The 20,561-nt window shown below is 46.4% G+C and overlaps 1 protein-coding gene across 1 annotated transcript in view; it reads left to right on the forward strand.

Annotated features, from left to right (window-relative positions):
* Positions 1-20,561, forward strand: part of appl2 (adaptor protein, phosphotyrosine interaction, PH domain and leucine zipper containing 2) — a 230,723-nt gene that overhangs the window by 27,484 nt on the left and 182,678 nt on the right. The window contains exon 3 of the mRNA XM_078235147.1: positions 18,971-19,030. Coding sequence (XP_078091273.1) covers positions 18,971-19,030 — 60 coding nt within the window. The remainder of the gene's footprint in view (positions 1-18,970; positions 19,031-20,561) is intronic.

The following is a 20,561-nucleotide window of genomic DNA, read 5'->3' on the forward strand; positions in this document are numbered from 1 at the left end:
TTAGATGGAGGTCATCAAGCTCCTTCTCCAGTTCCCTAACACACTTTGCTAGCAGCTGCAGCTGGATGCATCTTTTGCAGGTGCTGTCGTCAGGGATACTGGATGTCTCCCTGATCTCCCACATCCTGCAAGAGGAGCATTCCAACATCTTGCCTGGCATTTTTTTTACTCTGGGGAAAAACAGGAATAAACTTACTGAAAAAGAAAAAACCTACTCTCGCCTCTGCCTGTTCTCGCCGAAGCCCGTTTTGAGCCAAAGCCCTTCAGCTCTCACTCTGCCCCCTGCTCACTCTGCTGCCCGCTAACGACGCTGCCCGCTCAAAAGTGCGGCCTACTTTTAAACCCTCCAAAACCTTCCCAGGCTGCTGCTGGGCCTACTTCCTGTTTTGAAAAAAAAAACCTCCGATTTTTTTCACAAATTTAACTGAAAAATAAATAAATAAAATGCACAAACAAGCTCCCTTACCCTCAGCGTGCTCCTGTGGAACAATGAGGCTGAAACCTCCAAGGTAAGCACTTTTAAACCCTCCAAAACCAATTATGGATCCAATTTGCCAAATTTCTTTGGACCTCATGGGTTCTTATCTTTGCAATCAGTCTCCCATGTGGGACCTTATCAAAAGCCAAGCTGTCTTGTCTCATCTCCCGAACTCAGTTCTTTGACCATGTTTGAACTAATACTTTATTGAGATCAGGAAATGTGAGATCCAGGTGGATTGCAAATTGAGTATCATTGAATAGGTATTGGTCAGTATGTCATTATAATGTAGGAAACAGCCCGTCACCAAAGAGGGTACGCAGACTCAAACCACGGACCTCTTGACCTGCAGTCAAATGCTCTACCATTGAACTATACCCCCTCACAAGTAAGTGCCGCATGATAGTGCAGTCGATGACACCTTCAATCAGTTTACTAATGATTGAGAGTAGACTAAAAGATGGTAATTAGCTGAATTGGATTTCCCATTTTGTGGATAAAGTGGACCTGGGAGTTGTCCACTTTTGGATTTTGTGTATTGTCGGGTAAATGAAAGTATTTTAGCTGTACTGGAACAGTTTGGCTCGGGGCACAGTTAATTCTGGGGATAAGTCTTCAGCACTACAGCTGGGATGTTACTCAGAGTCATAGGGTGGGATGTTCCGGCTGTGCTCACCTCAAGACCGGAAAATTCTGCCCAAGGTCTACAGACCTTTGCATGGTCTGTGTCCTGCTCGCTACAACTCCCATGGCGGTCAGGACAGGAAAATTCCGCCCATAGTCTTTGCTGTATCCTGTGAACTTTTGATTTTCTTGATATCATGTGGAATGAATTGAATTGTATGATTGACGGCTGTGGTTGTGGAAACTTCAGGAAGAAGTTGTGCTACTGTGCTACCTCCATTTAAGAAAGGAGGAAGACAGAAAGCTGAAACTAAAGACTGGTTAGCCTCACATGTGCCATTGGGAAAATGCCGGAATCTTTTATTAAAGAGGTAACAGCAGGATATTTAGAAAAGCGTAATACTTTTAGATTTGATTTGATTAATTATTGCCACATGTATTAGTATACAATGAAAAGGATTGTTTTTTCCGCACTATACCGACAAAGCATACCGTTCATAGAGAAGGAAACGAGAGAGTGCAGAATGTAGTGTTACAGTCATAGCTAGGGTGTAGAGAAAGATCAACTTAATGCGAGGTAGGTACATTCAGAAGTCTGATGGCAGCAGGGAAGAAGCTCTTCTTGAGTCGGTTGGTACCTGACCTCAGACTTTTGTATCTTTTTCCTGACGGAAGAAGGTAGAAGAGAGAATGTCTGGGGTGCATGGGGTCCTTAATTATGCTGGCTGCTTTGCCGAGGCAGCGGGAAGTATAGACAGAGTAAATGGATGGGAGGCTGGTTTGCGTGATGGATTAGGCTACATTCACGACCTTGGGCAGTCTTGGGCAGAGCAGGAGCCATACCAAGCTGTGACACAACCAGAAAGAATGCTTTCTATGGTGCATCTGTAAAAATTAGTGAGAGTCGTAGCTGACAAATTTCCTTAGTCTTCTGAGAAAGTAGAGGCATTGGTGGGCTTTCTTAACTATAGTGTCAGCATGGGGGGACCAGGACAGGTTGTTGGTGATCTGGACACCTAAAAACTTGAAGCTTTCGACCAATTCTACTTCGTCCCCGTTGATGTAGACAGGGACATGTTCTCCACCACACTTCCTAAAGTCGATGACAATCTCCTTTGTTTTGTTGACATTGAGGGAGAGATTATTGTTGTTGCACCAGTGCACCAGATTCTCTATCTCATTCCTGTGCTTGGGGGGGGCGCGGCATGGTAGCACGGTGGTTAGCTTCACAGCGCCAGGGACCCTGGTTCGATTCCCGGCTTGGGTCATTGTCTGTGTGGAGTTTGTATGTTCTACCTGTGTCTGCGTGGGTTTCCTCTGGGTGCTCCTGTTTCCTCCCACATTCTGAAAGACCTGATGTGGAGTTGCCGGCATTGGACTGGGGTAGGCCCAGTAAGTAGTCACACAACACCAGGTTAAAGTCCAACAGGTTTATTTGGTAGCACGAGCTTTCGGAGCGTTGCCTCTTCATCAGGTGAGTGAAGAGTTCGGTTCACAAACAGGGCATATATAGACACAAACTCAATTACAAGATAATGGTTGGAATGTGAATCTTTACAGGTAATCAAGTCTTTACAGATGCAGAAAATGTGAGTGGAGAGAGGGTTAAGCACAGGTTAAAGAGGTGTGAATTGTCTCCAGCCAGGATAGTTAGTGAGATTTTGCAAACCCAGGCAAGTCGTGGGGGTTACAGATAGTGTGACATGAACCCAAAATCCCGGTTGAGGCCGTCCTCATGTGTGTGGAACTTGGCTCTCAGTTTCTGCTCAGCGATTCTGTGTTGTCATGTGTCGTGAAGGCCACCTTGGAGAACCAAAGATCAGAGGCTGAATGCCCTTGACTGCTGAAGTGTTCCCCGACAGAAAGGGAACACTCCTGCCTGGTGATTGTTGAGCGGTGTCCATTCATCCGTTGTCAAAGCGTCTGCATGGTCTCCCCAATGTACCATGCCTCGGGACATCCTTTCCTGCAGCGTATCAGGTCGACAATGTTGGCCGAGTCACAGGTGTGTGTACCTGGTGGATGTGTTCTCACGTGAGATGATGGCATCCGTGTCGATGATCTGCCACATCTTGCAGAGGTTGCTGTGATGGGGTTGTGTGGTGTCGTGGTCACTGTTCTCCTGAAGGCTGGGCAGTTTGCTGTGTACAGTGGTCTGTTTGAGGTTGCACGGTTGTTTGAAGGCAAATAGGGAGGTGTGGGGATGGCCTTGGCGAGATGTTCGTCTTCATCGATGACATGTTGAAGGCTCCGGAGAAGATGTCGTAGCTTCTCCGCTCCGGGGAAGTACTGGACGACGAAGGGTGACGACTGAAAGGCGTGCTGATTAGGTGCATTGACCCAAACAAGCGCCGAACTGTGGCAACTAGGGGAATTTCACAGTAACTCCATTGCAGTGTTAATGTAAGCATTACATGTGACTAATAAATATACTTTGTAAAACTTTTTTTTTCTCATCATTGTTTGAGATTCGACCCGGTGTCGTCAGCAAACTTGAAAATTGAATTGCAGGGGAATTTGGCCACACAGTCATAGGTGCAGAAGGAGTATAGTAAGGGGCTGAGAATACAGCCTTGTGGGGCACCGGTGCTCAGGATGATCGTGGAGGAGGTGTTGTTGCTTATCCTTACTGACTGTGGTCTGTGGGTTAGGAAGTTCAGAATCCAGTCGCAGAGTGGGGAGCTGAGGCCCAGGCCACGGAATTTGGAGATGAGTTTTGTAGGAATGATGGTGTTGAAGGCTGAGCTGTAGTCAATAAATAGGAGTCTGACGTAGATGTCTTTGTTATCTAGGCGTTCCAGGGTTGAGTGCAGGGCCAGAGAGATGGTGTCTGCTGTGGACCTATTTCGGTGGAAGGCAAACTGTAGTGGATCCAGGCAGTCCGGGAGGCTGGAATTGATTTGTGCCTTGACTAACCTTTTGAAGCACTTCATAATGATGGATGTCAGAGCCACCAGATTAAGCAGAGTCAACATGGTTTTGTGAAAAGGAAATCAAGATTGACAAAATTATTAGAGTTTTTTGAAGACATGACAAATGAGCTGAATGAAAATGCATTCAATAAGGTGCCACTTAAAAGGTCAAGAACTCGACACAAGATAAGAGCTTATGGCGTTGGGATGCTCTATTAGCATGGATAGAGGAAACTGTGAGGATAAATGGGCCACTTTCAGAGCAGCAAACCCATAACAAGTGGAATGCTGGGCCCTGAACTATTTACAATTTTTATTAATGACTTAGATGAATCATCCTGTTACCAAATTTGTTGACCATGTGAAGATAGGTAGCAGGTCAAGAAGTGAAGTGGATACAAGAGCCTGCAATGGGATATAGATTCATAGGGCCCAATTATACCATCACATTGCGCCCATTTTCGGGCACGAAAACTTGGTAAAGCCAGGCGTGAGGTGAGTAGCGCGATCCGCGCCCACCTCCGTGCCGGTTCCTCCTTTACCAAGGCCCATAAATGGCCGCAACGGCCATTTAAATGCATTTGCATGCATTTAAATTGACTGAATGGGCTACATGCCCAACTTTACCGGCACTTCTCCCTTTACCACTGCATTTGTCTATCCAGAATCGGCACGAAACAGACACGGTCCACAGAAACCCAAATTGGGTTAGTGAGGAGGTAAGTGCCTAGTGTCTGACGGCTCTCTGCTTGAGATCGGTGGCAGGGGGGGAGCTGGGTCCGCTGCCACTCTGCTTGAGATCAGTGGAGGGGAAGAGGGTGTCCACTGCCACTATACCCAAGATTGGTGGGGTGGGAGGGGGAAAGGGGGAGGGTGGATCACTTTGCCTGAGATCAATAGCGGGGGGGTTCGTTGCCACTCTGCCTGAGATCGATGGGGTCAAAGGGGCTCCGCTGCCACTCTGCCCGAGATCAGTGGAGGGAAAGGGGGGGTCCGCTGCCAACCCTGCCTGAGATCGGTGGGGGGGGGGGAAGGGGGAGGGGCCTGCAATCAGTCTGATTGGCAGAGGGGGTGGGGGGATAAGGCAGTTAGTAATGTTGTGGAGGTGGGGCAATGTCTGTGGGGGCCGGGGGAGGCATCATCTGGCCTGGGAGGGATGTGGCAAGGGAGCAGCATTCTCTCATTTTTTTTCTGCACATGTGTAGTTGGAGGCACCGATCAGAGCTGCAGAGTTTCAGGCGTGTTAAGCACGATTCGGACTCGCTGATATTTTTGCAGGCAAAGTGCGTATGGGGGGTGCCTTAGAACGGGTCTAAAAGTCGGATCTGAAACAATTCAAGTCCGCCCAGCACTTAGAATCAAAATGGTAAAATAGGGCCCATAGAGTTGGACAGCGCAGAAATGCCCCACTGAGTCTGACTGAAAGTAACTACCACTAAGGTCACACTAATATCATTTTCCAGCACTTTTGCCATATCCTTGAATGTTATGAGCCGGGATTCTCCCAAAAAAATTCCAAGTGTTGAAACTGGAGTAAACCACGCTGGCTTCAAAAAGAATCTCCCATACTGCACTGCAGAGTGCCTTAGCATGAATCACGCTGAAAATCAGGGGGCGGGGCCTATTCCCGATGGAGGGGCCGGTAGCATAGCACTGAACAGGCAACCCCAACTGTCAACCCCAACTGCCTACACACCCCATCTGTCAACACGAGATCGGCACATGCGTAGTGGCCCCTGTACGCTGGTTCTCCTGATTGCTGGGTCTCCTGATTTTTCTCAAATCCCCTCTGAATCACCTGCCCCTTACCCTAAAACAATGCCCCCTTGTGATTGACCCCTGAACCAAGAGGAACAGCTGCTTCCTATTCACCTTGTCCATGCCTCTCATAATCTTAAAATCCTTAATCATGTCCCCCTCCCCCCCTCTCCCCCAGTCTTCTCTGCTATAAAGAAAATAATCCAAGCTCATCCAGTCTCTCCTTTAGCTCAAATGCTCCATCCCAGGCAACATCTTAATGAACCTCCCTGTACCCCCTATAGTGAGGTGACCAGCACTGCACACAGTACTCCAGCTGTGGCCTAACCAACATTCTGTAAGCTCCAACGTTACTTCCTTGTTCTTACACTCTGGGTTATGACTGATAAAAGCAAGTGTCCTATATGCGTTCTTAACTATCCTATTCACCTGCTCTGCTGCCTTCAGGGATCTGTGAATAATTACCCCAAGATCCATCTGTTTGTCTGAGCTTCCTAGTGTCCTGCCATTCATTTAATACTCCCTTGTCTTGCTACTTCTGCCAAAGTGTATCACATCGCACTTACCAGGGTACCAGCTGCCACTGTTCTGCCATCTGACCAACCCATCTATACCTTCTCCTTCACTGTTATCCACCCTGCCAATCTTGGTGTCATCTGCAAACTTGCTTATCATTCCCTCCACATTATCACCTATATCATTTTTATGTATATGACAAACTATAAGGATCCCAGCACTGAACTTTGTGATGCGTTTCTGGAGACTGGCCTCCATTCACTCAAACAGCCTTCGACCACCACCCTTTGTGTCCTTTTACTAAGTCAGTTTCAAATCCATCTTGCCAAGTTTCCTTGAATTCCATGAACTTTAACCTTCTCAATCATTCTCCCATGTGGGACTTTGTCAAAGGCTGTGAAAATCCATATAAACTGCATCAACTGTCCCATAAGGGTGGCACAGTGGTTAGCACTGTTATCTCACAGCACTAGGGACCCAAGTTCGATTCCCGGCTTGGGTCACTGTCTGTGTGGAGTTTGTACATTCTCTTCATGTCTGGTGGGTTTCCTCCGGGTGCTCCAGTTTCCTCCCACAGTCCAAAGAATGATTGGCCATGCTAAATTGCCCCTTAGTGTCAGGAGACTAGCTGGGTAAATACATGGAGTTATGGGGATAGGATCTGGGTGGGATTGTGGTTGGTGCAGACTCGATGGGCCAAATGGCCTCCTTCTGCGCTGTAGGGATTCTATGATTCTATGAATTGCACTCCTCTCATGTGCACACTCGATCACATTTTTGAAAAATTCTATCAAATTTGTTAGGCATCACCTCCCTCTGGCACAGCCATGCTGACTATCCTCTATTAACTCTTGCCTCTCCAAGTGGACACTAATTCTCTCCTTCAGAATTTTCTCCAATAGCTTCCCTACCACTGACATGGCACTGGTCTGTATTTTCCTGGTTCATCTCTACCATCCTTCTTGAAAAGTGGAACCACATTAGCCGTCCTCCAGTCCTCTGGCACCTCTCCCGTAAGGGTTTTAACAACACCAGGTTAAAGTCCAACAGGTTTATTTTGTAGCAAATACCATTAGCTTTCGGAGCGCTGCTCCTTCGTCAGATGGAGTGGAAATGTGCTCTCAAACAGGGCACAGAGACACAAAAATCAAGTTACCGAATACTGATTAGAATGCGAATCCCTACAGCCAGCCAGATCTTAAAGATACAGACAATGTGGGTGGAGGGAGCATTAAGCACAGGTTAAAGAGATGTGTATTGTCTCCAGACAGGACAGCCTGCAAGTCCAGGAGGCAAGCTGTGGGGGGTCACTGATAATGTGACATAAATCTAACATCCCGGTTTAGGCCGTCCTCATGTGTGCGGAACTTGCACTTCAGCAGTCACGGGCATTCAGCCTCTGATCTTCAGGTAAGCGTTCTCCAAGGCGGCCTTCACGACACACGACAGCGCAGAGTCGCTGAGCAGAAACTGATAGCCAAGTTCCGGGATGTTGGATTTATGTCACATTATCAGTAACCCCCCACAGCTTGCCTCTTGGACTTGCAGGCTGTCCCGTCTGGAGACAATACACCTGTGCTTAATGCTCCTTCCACCCACATTGTCTGTATCTTTAAGACCTGGCTGGCTGTAGGGATTCGCATTCTAATCAGTATTCTGTAACTTGATTTTTGTGTCTCTGTGCCCTGTTTGAGAGCAGATTTCCACTCCATCTGACGAAGGAGCAGCGCTCCGAAAGCTAATGGTATTTGCTACCAAATAAACCTGTTGGACTTTAACCTGGTGTTGTTAAAACTTACTGTGTTTACCCCAGTCCAACGCCGGCATCTCCACACCTCTCCCGTGGCCAGAGAGGAATTAAAAATTTGTGCCAGAGCCCCTGCAATTTTGTGCCTCGCCTCCCACAGCAACCCGGGATGCATTTCATCTGGGCCTGGGGATTTATCCACTTCTAAGCCTGTCAGAGCCGATCATACCTTTCCATTTCCTTTGTCAAACTGTGCACGTTCCTCACAGTCCTTTTCCCTGAATTCTGTACCTACATTCTCTTTTTCCAGAGTGAAGACCGAAGAGAAGTATTCATTTAACACCCTTCCAATGATCTGTGGCTTCACACACTGATCGCCCCCTTGTTCTCTAATGGACACTACTCTTTCCCTGGTTATCTTCTTTTTAATGTTTTTAGAAAATATCTTAAGATTCTCCCGAAACTTGTTCGTAAGTCCTTTTTCATGCCCCCTTTTTGCTCTTCTAATTGCTCTCTTAAGTCCTTTCGCACTTCCTATATTCCTCTAGAGCCGCAACTGAATTGCTCCCTTTGGACTTTTTGAGTGTCCCCCATTGCTCCACTGTATACTTACCCGCAAGGAGCTGCTCCCTGTCAACTTTGGCCAAATCCTGCTTTATTTTTTAAAATCTGCCTTCCCCCAATCCAAAGCCCCCTTTTGCAGGCCATCTTTCTCCTTGTCCATAACAAACTTGAATCGTACAGTGTTGTGGTCGCTATCGCTAAAATGCTCCCCCACTCCCACATTTATCACTTATCCGACTCCATTCCTGAGAACCTGTTCCATTCCTTCTTGGGCCTTCTACATACTGATACAAAAAACTCCCCTGGATACATTTCAAGAAATCCATACCTTCTAAACCTTTTATACTATGACTATCCCAATTTATGTCATGATGTGGAGTTGCCAGCGTTGGACTGGGGTAGGCACAGTAAGTAGCGTCACAACACCAGGTTAAAGTCCAACAGGTTTATTTGGTCGCACGAGCTTTCGGAGCGCTACTCCTTCATCAGGTGAGTGCAGGATTTGGTTCACAAACAGGGCATATATAGACACAAATTCAGTTACAAGATAACGGTTGGAATGCAAGCCTGAACAGGTAATCAAGTCTGTACAGGTACAGACAATGTGAGTGGAGAGAGGGTTAAGCACAGGTTAAAGAGGTGTGAATTGTCTCCAGCCAGGACAGTTAGTGAGATTTTGCAAGCCCAGGCAAGGCGTGGGGGTTACAGATAGTGTGACATGAACCCAAGATCCTAGTTGAAGCCGTCCTCATGTGTGCAGAACTTGGCTATCAGTTTCTGCTCAGTGATTCTGCGTTGTCGTGTGTCGTGAAGGCCGCCTTGAAGAATGCTTACCCGAAGATCAGAGGCTGAATGCCCTTGACTGCTGAAGTGTTCCCTGACAGAAAGGGAACACTCCTCCCTGGTGATTGTCGAGTGGTGTCCATTCATCCGTTGTCGTAGCGTCTGCACGGTCTCGCCGATGTACCATGCCTCGGGACATCCTTTCCTCCAGCATATCAGGTAGACAATGTTGGCTGAGTCACAAGAGTATGTACCGTGTACCTGGTGGGTGTGTTCTCATGTGAGATGATGGCATCCGTGTCGATGATCTGGCACGTCTTGCAGAGGTTGCTGTGGCAGAGTTGTGTGGTGTCCTGGTCACTGTTCTCCTGAAGGCTGGGTAGTTTGCTGTGTACAATGGTCTATTTGAGGTTGTGCGGTTGTTTAAAGGCAAGTAGTGGGGATGACCTTGGCGAGATGTTCGTCTTCATCGATCACATGTTGAAGACTCCGGAGAAGATGTAGCTTCTCCAGAAGTACTGGATGATGAAGAGTACTCTGTCCACTGTGTCCCGTGTTTGTCTTCTGAGGAGGTTGGTGCAGTTTTTCACTGTGGCGTGTCAGAACTATCGATCTATGAGTTGAGCGCCATATTCTGTTCTTACGAGGGCGTCTTTCAGAGTCTGTAGGTGTCTGTTGCGATTCTCCTCATCTGAGCAGATCCTGTGTATAGGAGGGCTTGTCCGTAGAGGATGGCTTCTTTAATGTGTTTTGGGTGGAAGCTGGAGAAGCGGAGCATCATGAGGTTATTCGTGGGCCAATTTATGTCAGGGAATATAAATATATATAGATTATAGATATGTTAAATAAGTGGACAAAAATTTGGCAGATGGATTATATATATGGGAAAGTGTGTGCTTGCCCACCTGGCAAGAAGAATAGGAAAAGAGAATATTATTTAAAAGGAGAGACTGAAGAATGCTGTAGTACAGAGGGACCTGGACTTCCTTGTACATGAATCATAAAAAGTTAATAAGCAAGGAACAAAATGTTGGCCTTTATTGCAAACGGAATTGAGTATAAAAATAATCAAAGACTTGCTACAGCTGTACATTGGTGAGACCACACCTGGAGTACTGTAAACAGTTTGGTCAACTTAAGGAAAGATATATTTGTATTGGAAGTAGTTCAGAGAAGCTTCCCAACGCTGATTCTGAGGATGAGGAAATGTCTAATGAGGAAAGGTTGAATGGATTGAGCCTATAATTGTTGGCGTTTAGAAGGATGAGGTGATCTTCTCGTAACAAAATTTTGAGGAGGCTTGTCAGGGTAGATATTGAGAGGATGTTTCTCCTCGTAGTTTGCTGATGGCTCCACCGTAGTGGGTTGAATCTCAAACAATGACGAGACAGAGTAGAGGAATGAGATAGAGAATCTGGTGAAATGGTGCGGCAACAATAATCTCTCCCTCAATGTCAACAAAATGAAGGAGATTGTCTTCGACTTCAGGAAGCTTAGTGAGAACATGCCCCTGTCTACATCAATGGGGATGAAGTAGAAAGGGTCAAGAGCTTCAAGTTTTTAGGTGTCCAGTTCACCAACAACCTGAGCTGGATCCCCCATGCCGACACTAGAATATAGAACATAGAACAGTACAGCACAGAACAGGCCCTTCGGCCCACGATGTTGTGCCGAGCTTTGTCTGAAACCCAAATCAAGCTATTTCCTCCCTATCATCCCGAAGTGCTCCATGTGCCTATCCAATAGCTTCTTAAATGTTCCGAAAGTTTCTGACTCCACTATCCCTGCAGGCAGTCCATTCCACACCTGAACCACTCTCTGGGTAAAAAACCTACCTCGGACATCCTTCCTATATCTCCCACCATGAACCCTATAGTTATGCCCCCTAGTTACCCTCCATTCACCCGAGGAAATAGTCTTTGAACGTTCACTCTATCTATCCCCCTTATCATCTTATAAACCTCTATCAAGTCTCCTCTCAACCTCCTCCACTCCAAAGAGAAAAGCCGAAGTTCCCTCAACCTTTCCTCATAAGACCTACCCTCCAAACCAGGCAGCATCCTGGTAAATCTCCTTTGCACTCTTTCCAGTGTCTCCACATCCTTCTTATAGTGAGGTGACCAGAACTGCACACAATATTCCAAATGTGGTCTCACCAAGGTCCTGTACAGTTGCAGCATAACCCCACGGCTCTTAAACTCAAACCCCCTGTTAATGAACGCCAACACACTATAGGCCTTCTTCACGGCTCTATCCACTTGAGTGGCAACCTTCAGAGATCTGTGGATATGAACCCCAAGATCTCTCTGTTCCTCCACATTCTTCAGAACCCTACCTTTGACCCTGTAATCCACATTTAAATTTGTCCTACCAAAATGAATCACCTTGTATTTGTCAGCGTTAAACTCCATTTGCCATTTTTCAGCCCAGCTCTGCATCCTATCTATATCTCTTTGCAGCCTACAACAGCCCTCCACCTCATCCACTACCCCACCAATCTTGGTGTCATCAGCAAATTTACTGATCCACCCTTCAGCCCCCTCCTCCAAGTCATTTATAAAAATGACAAATAGCAGAGGACCAAGCACTGATCCCTGTGGCACTCCGCTGGTAACCGGTTTCCAGTCCGAAAATTTTCCATCCACCACCACCCTCTGTCTTCTGTTAGATAGCCAGTTACCTATCCAATCGGCCAAACTTCCCTCTATCCCACACATCCTTACTTTCTTCATAAGCCGACCATGGGGGACTTTATCAAACGCCTTACTAAAATCCATGTATATGACATCAACTGCACTACCTTCATCTAAATACTTAGTTACCTCCTCAAAAAATTCTATCAAATTTGTGAGGCAAGACTTGCCCTTCACAAATCTGTGCTGACTATCCCGGATTAAGCTGCATCTTTCTAAATGGTCGTAAATCCTATCCCTGAGGACCTTTTCCATCAACTTACCGACCACCGAAATAAGACTAACCGGCCTATAATTACCAGGGTCATTTCTATTCCCTTTCTTAAACAGAGGAACCACATTCGCCACTCTCCAGTCCTCTGGCACCACCCCCGTGGACAGTGAGGACGCAAAGATCAATGCCAAAGGCTCTGCTATCTCATCCCTTGCCGCCCAAAGACTCCTAGGATATATTTCATCAGGCCCAGGGGACTTATCAACTTTCAGTTTATTCAAAATTGCTAGTACATCTTCCCTCCGAACATCTACTTCCTCCAGCCTATCAGCCTGTGACACCCTCTCTTCCTCAAAAACATGGCCCCTCTCCTTGGTGAACACCGAATCATAGAATCATAGAACCCTACAGTGCAGAAAGAGGCCCTTCGGCCCATCGAGTCTGCACCGACCACAATCCCACCCAGGCCCTACCCCCATATCCCTACATATTTTACCCGCTAATCCCTCTAACCTACGGACACTAAGGGGCAATTTTAGCATGGCCAATCAACCTAACCTGCACATCTTTGGACTGTGGGAGGAAACCGGAGCACCCGGAGGAAACCCACGCAGACACAAGGAGAATGTGCAAACTCCACACAGACAATGACCCGAGCTGGGAATCGAACCCAGGTCCCTGGAGCTGTGAAGCAGCAGTGCTAACCACTGTGCTACCGTCAAGAAAAGTATTCATTCATCACCTCTCCTATCTCTTCTGACTCCATGCACAAATTCCCACTGCTGTCCTTTACCGGCCCCAACCTCACCCTGGTAATTCTTTTATTCCTCACATAGGAGTAAAAAGCCTTGGGGTTTTCCTTGATCCGACCCGCCAAGGACTTCTCATGCCCCCTCCTAGCTCTCCTAAGCCCCTTTTTCAGCTCATTTCTTGCTAACTTGTAACCCTCCATCGAGCCAACTGAACCTTGTTTTCTCAACCTTACACATGCTTCCTTCTTCCTCTTGACAAGACATTCCACCTCTTTTGTGAACCATGGTTCCCTCACGCGACCATTTCCTCTCTGCCTGGTAGGGACATACCTATCAAGGACACGCAGTATTTGTTCCTTGAAAAAGTTCAACTTTTCATTAGTGCCTTTCCCTGACAATTTTTGTTCCCATCCTATGCTTCCTAATCCCCGCCTGATTGCATCATAATTACCTCTCCCCCAATTGTAAACTATGCCCTGCCGCATGGCCCTATCCCTCTCCATTGCAATAACAAAAGACACCAAATTGTGGTCACTATCTCCAAAGTGCTCTCCCACAACCAAATCCAACACTTGGCCCGGTTCATTTCCCATTACCAAATCCAATGTGGCCCCACCTCTTGTCGGCTTATCCACATATTGTGTCAGGAACTCCTCCTGCACACACTGCACAAAAACTGCCCCATCCGAACTATTCGAGCTATAAAGGCTCCAATCAATATTTGGAAAGTTAAAGTCCCCCATGACAACTACCCTGTGACCCCCACACCTATCCATAATCTGCTTAGCAATTTCTTGCTCCACATCTCTATTACTATTTGGGGGCCTGTAGTAAACTAACAACGTGACCGCTCCTTTCCTATTCCTAACCTCAGCCCATATTACCTCTGTAGGCAGATATCCTTCGAAATGCCTTTCTGCAGCTGTTACACTCTCCTTGATTAACAGTGCCACTCCTCCACCTCTTTTACCAGCTACCCTACACTTACTGAAACATCTATACCCGGAACTTCCAACAACCATTCCTGTCCTTGTTCTACCCATGTCTCCGTAATGGCCACAACATCAAGTGCCAATCCACGCCCCAAGTTCACCTACCTTATTTCGGATTGCATTGAAGTAGACACACTTCAACCCACCTTCTTGTCTGCTGGTACCCACCTTTGACCATGGTACCCTTCCCAGTACCTCACTACACTCACTGACCTCCGGACTACAACTCCTTTTCCCATCCCCCCGGCAAATTAGTTTAAACCCCCCCGAAGAGCTGTAGCAAATTTCCCTCCCAGGATATTGGTGCCCCTCTGGTTCAGGTGCACCCCGTCCTGTTGGTACAGGTCCCACCTTCCCCAGAAAGCGTTCCAATTATCCACATAGCTGAAACCCTCCCTCCTACACCATCCCTGCATCCTAACAACGTGACCGCTCCTTTAACTGCACTCTCTCCCTGTTCCTCAACTCGCTATCTCGTGGCACCGTCAACATACCAGATATGACAACCTCTTTCGTCCTGGCTCTCAGCTTCCACCCAGCTCCCTGAATTCCTGTTTTAAATCCCCGTCCCCTCTCTTACCTATGTCTTTGGTGCCGACGTGCACCACGACACTATCGTTAAGAAAGCCCACAAATGCCTCTACTTTCTCAGAAGACAAAGGAAATTTGGCATGTCAGCTACGACTCTCACCAACTTTTACAGATGCACCACAGAAAGCATCCTTTCTGGTTGTATCACAGCTTAGTTTGGCTCCTGCTCTGCCCAAGACCGCAAGAAACTACAAAAGGTTGTGAATATAGCCCAATCCATCGGGCAAACCAACCTCCCATCCATTGACTCTGTCTACACTTCCTGCTGCTTCAGAAAAGCAGCCAGCAAAATTAAGGACCCCACACAGTCCAGACATTCTCTCTTCCACCTTCTTCCATCAGGAAAAAATACAAAAGTGAGAGGTCATGTATCAACCGACTCAAGAACAGCTTCTTCCCTGCTGCCATCACACTTTTGAATGGACCTACCTTACATTAAGTTGATCTTTCTCTACAGCCTAGCTATGACTGTAACACTACATTCTGCACGCTCTCGTTTCCTTCTCAATGAATGGTATGCTTTGTCTGTACAAGAAACAATATACAATTTCACGGTATACTAATACATGTGACAATAATTTCCTCGGGTGGATGGAGCTATTACAAGGGGGCATAACTATAGGGTTCATGGTGGGAGATATAGGAAGGTAGGTACAGAGGTAGGTTCTTTACGCAGAGAGTGGTTGGGGTGTGAAATGGACTGCCTGCAGTGATAGTGGAGTCAGACACTTTAGGAACATTTAAGCGGTTATTGGATATGCACATGGAGCACACCAGGGCGGCACGGTAGCGCAGTGGTTAGCACTGCTGCTTCACAGCTCCAGGGTCCTGGGTTCGATTCCCGGCTCGGGTCACTGTCTGTGTGGAGTTTGCACGTTCTCCTCATGTCTGCGTGGGTTTCCTCCGGGTGCTCCGGTTTCCTCCCACAGTCCAAAGATGTGCGGGTTAGGTTGATTGGCCAGGTTAAAAATTGCCCCTTAGAATCCTAAAATGCGTAGGTTAGAGGGATTAGCGGGTAAGTATGTGGGGATAGGGCCTGGGTGGGATTGTGGTTGGTGCAGACTCGATGGGCCGAATGGCCTCCTTCTGCACTGTAGGGTTTCTATGATTCTATGAGGATGATAGGGAGTGGGATAGCTTGATCTTGGTTTCAAATAAAGCTCGGCACAACATCGTGGGCCGAAGAGCCTGTTCTGTTCTGTGCTGTACTGTTCTATGTTCTATGTTAATAATAAATCAAATCAAATCAAATCAAAGAATCTAGAACTGGAAGACACAGTTTAAAAAGAAGGGGTTTCCCATTTAAGACAGAGGTGACGAAGAATTTTCCTGAGTTGTAAAACTTCCCAAACGAACAGTGGAGGCTGGTCAGTGATCACATTCAAAGCTGTGTAAGACAGATCTCGAAGGGTGTCCAGGGTTATGTGGCGCAGACAGGAAAGTGGAGTTAAGCCACAAACAGATTAGTCACACAGTGGTTAGCACTGCTGCCTTACAGTGCCAGGGACCTGGGTTCGATTCCCGGCTTGGGTCACTGTCTGTGTGGAGTTTGCACATTCACCCCGTGCTTGCGTGGGTTTCCCCGGGGTGCTCTGACTTCCTCCCACAGTCCCAAAGACAGTTTGGTTAGGGTGCATTGGCCATGCTAAATTCTCTTTCAGTGTGCCCGAACAGGCGCCAGAGTGTGGTGACTAGGGGATTTTCACAGTAACTTCATTGCAGTGTTAATGTAAGCCTACTTGTGACACTAATAAAATAATAAAAAGTCTAGGGTGACGATTCTCCCAAAAATTTTCTAAGTGTCGAATTTGTGTAATCACTGGAGCAAATCCCGCTGTTTTTTTCAGGTAGAGTTTCAAAATGAATCTCTCACACTCTGTGCACTGCGTTAGGGTTAGGGCTAGGGGGCAGAGCGCATTCATGCTGGAGAGGCCGACAGCATAGCGCTGAGCAGGCCACTATGAATGCGCCGATCTGTCAGCATGAGATCGGCACATGCACTGTAGCCCCACACTGCCAGCCTCCCAATTGCTAGCCAGCTCGATCCCCCAAACATATCCAGGCTAGCCTCGACCCCCCCCGCCACCCTCCTCCAGCAGGCCAAACCCCACCCCACCCCAATGGTCGGCCCCAATCACTGGCCTCCCTCCCTCTGTTCATGATCCATATGCGGTGTGGCAACAGGACCCATCCCCACCTAATGGCGCCCCCAATAGGCTCCGCCTTCTTGGCACTGCCTTGGCAGTGCCAAGGTGCCCCTGTGGACATTGCTACTTTGCCTCTTGGACAGTGCCAGAGGGCACTCGCGCCCGACCTCCTGAGGAGTCTCGATGGCCCCGCTCCACCTCAGCAGGGTCAGGCCGCCAGCTCCCCACAAGTGGGGACCTATTGTAAACCCCGCTGGAGTGAAATACTCTTTGAGGGAAGGGGGCGGGTGGCGGGCGGGGGGTGGTGTGGAGGCTAGGAGGCCTGGAGACATTTGTCCTGGGCCTGTTAATGATAGGTTAAATATATTTAAATTATCATATACATAAATTACCCAGCACCACGCCGACTTCTAGCATGGAGCTGATGGCGCCAGAAATCCAGCTGCCGGAGACTCGCGGAAGCTGAGACGCCCAGCGGGGAGCCCGCTAAACGGCCTCTTCTCGAGTCTCCTGGCCCGCTGTGCTGCATTGCCCCTATGATCTTATTGAACGGTGGAGCAGGCTTGAGGATTGAATGACCCACTCCTCCCATTTCCTGCATCCAAAAAAGACAAACAACTTCAATTATCCATTCATTTCAATTCATGTATAAATCATAGAGTCATAGGGGTTTACAGCATGGAAACAGACCCTTCGGCCCAACTTATCCATGCCACCCTTTTTTTTAAAACCCCTAAGCTAATCCCAATTGCCCGCATTTGGCCCATATCCCTCTGTACCCATCGTACCCATGTAACTATCTAAATTCTTTTTAAAAGATAAAATTGTTACCCACCTCTACTACTACCTCTGGCAGCTTGTTCCAGACACTCACCACCCTCTGTGTGAAAAAATTGCCCCTCTGGACACTTTTGTATCTCTCCCCTCTCACCTTCAACCTATGCCCTCTTGTTTTAGACTCCCCTACCTTTGGGAAAAGATATCGACTATCTACCTTGTCTGTGCCCCTCATTATTTTATAGACCTTTATAAGGTCACCCCTCAGCCTCCTACGCTCCAGAGAAAAAAATCCCAGTCTATCCAGCCTCTCCTTATAACTCAATCCATCAAGTCCTGGTAGCATCCTAATAAGTCTTTTCTGCACTCTTTCTAGTTTAATAATATCCTTTCTATAATAAGGTGACCAGAATTGCACACAGTATTCCAAGTGTGGCCTTACCAATGTCTTGTACAACTTCAACAAGACATTCCAACTCCTGTATTCAATGTTCTGGCCAATGAAACCAAGCATGCCGAATGCCTTCTTCACCACTCTGTCCACCTGTGACTCCACTTTCAAGGAGCTATGAACATGTACTCCTAGATCTCTTTGTTCTGTAACTCTCCACAACGCCCCACCTTTAACTGAGTAAGTCCTGCCCTGGTTCAATCTATCAAAATGCATCACCTCGCATTTGCCTAAATTAGACTCCATCTGCCATTCGTCAGCCCACTGGCCCAATTGATCAAGACCCCGTTGCAATTGGAGATAACCTTCTTCACTGTCCACTATGCCACCAATCCTGGTGTCATCTGCAAACTTACTAACCATGCCCCCTATATTCTCATCCAAATCATTAATATAAATGACAAATAACAGTGGGCCCAGCACTGATCTCTGAGGCACACTGCTGGTCATAAATGTTGAAACATCTGATTTCCAATTCTTTCAATTAAGGGAAACGATTGTATATTGATGCCATAAAAATGTATTTGTCTATTTTAATCAATTATTCCTCTGTGAAATGCATGTGACTTGTTTTTGCATGGCAAGAACAAGAGAGTGTGATTCACTTTGAGGCAACAAGCGCCTGATGCCAACATGTAATGCATTTGAGCTTTCTCTGAAGGATGATGCAATTTCTTATGTGGTGTTACATTATATTCATAGAAGAATGAAGACCATGTGCAACTGTTCTGTTAATTGTAGAAATGTATGACCAAATACAATTAGTATTATTGTTTGGGAAGTCTTACTGATGGATACATTACTCTTTCTGAAACTTTGGAGTTTGCCTTCTGCATCAATAAGATTGATGACTGCAGGTTATGGGGTGCTGAGGCACTTCACAAATCCTCTGAGATAATCTATTGTATTGTATTGACACAAATGTTTACACTGCAGAAAGTTCCTCATGTGCTTGCTTTTTGTTTTTGCAGAATGAAATGAGTATTGCAACACAGCAGCTATCCAAACAGCTTCTTGCATATGAGAAACAGGTGAGAACATGGTGTGGGTTTTTGTTTTAATACTTCTTTCATGGCTTCCTTTTAAAGCAGCTTGAGCTGTGCAGTAGATTAGTTTAAGAGCAGAAAAATTCAGTTTAAAAACTTAGGAGTTTTAAGTAGTAATCCCGATCTATGAGTAAATGGATCATCTCATTAAGAGGTTGCTAACTGATTAGTTGTAAAGGATGATGAGTATAATTCAATGGGGGCTGCACTCACGGACACATTAACAAATGACACTGCCTCACTGCCCATTGAGATTGTTCTTTCAGCCGACACTGAGTGAGGCACCATTTACCTGTGACCCAAATAACATTTCCTGTGTGTGTGCCTTTTCCCACATTCAATGTTTTTCCAAACTTTGGAGCATCTTTTTCAATTTGCCATCGTGGCTCTGCCTGTTTGGAGCTGAAATAATTATGTTATTCAAATAGCACACGACTCCCTGAATTCCTTGCAAATTTTGGTTAATCACTCCTTGGTAAATTCTGGGGACTGAGGAAACACCAAATGGCAGCCTATGAAACTGAAATTGACCCATGTATGTTTTAATAGTCAGATGTGACTTGATTCATCATGTAACTCAAATTGCAGATAGGCATTTGTCAGATTTAACTTTGAAAAAATCTGGCTCCTGATAGCATTCTCCGTGTTTGGCAAAGTATCAGGTGGATTACACTGATTTACGGATTATTTTATAATCACCACATATTCTTACACTACCATCTGATTTAGTACTATCACAATGGGGGGAGGCCAATTACGTTGTTCTAACTTGGAGAGAATGTTCTCAGTCTCCAGTGCTTGCTATATATATCTCCTTCAGAGTATAGGGTACTGGACGAGGCCTGCAATAAACTGATCTTATGTTCCTCTGAACCCATATGCTGGCCTTATACAAAAACATCAAATGCTGGAAAATCTCAGCGGGTCTGATAAAGGGTCATCCAGACCTGAAACTTTAGCTCTGTTCTCCCTCCATAGATACTGTCAGACCTGCTGAGATTTTCCAGCATTTTCTGCTTTTTCAGATTCCAGCATCCGCAGTAATTTGCCTTTATCATGGCCTTATATCCTTGAATTGATTTGTCAGTTTCACTGAAAACCTGTGGGTACTTGGTGATCTATCATGTGTTGTGAATTTCGCTTTTATACGTGAAAGGGTGTTCCAGTTTAACTTAGTGCTACTAACCAATTTCTTTCTAACAAGGTTGGATTTTCATCCTTGACCACAATAATTTTCCATCTAGTTCCTGTCATATACAAGGAGCAAACACTTCATTGGAATCTTCTCCCCTCTATAACTTTGTAATTCTATGCAGAATTTATCTGACTGATGCTGACTCAATTTTTCACAGTACAGGCAGTCTTGGACTTGTGACACATTGGTTCCTGAAAACCACATTGTAAGCTGAATTGTAAGATCAATTTTCCCATAAGAACAGTGGTATAAATGGGGGATTGGTTCCTGAACCAAGATTGGAAATCACTTGTGGTATACCACAGAGTGCAAAATGCTCTC

Source organism: Mustelus asterias, chromosome 19 (assembly GCF_964213995.1).
Source record: "Mustelus asterias chromosome 19, sMusAst1.hap1.1, whole genome shotgun sequence".
Lineage (NCBI taxonomy): Eukaryota > Metazoa > Chordata > Chondrichthyes > Carcharhiniformes > Triakidae > Mustelus > Mustelus asterias.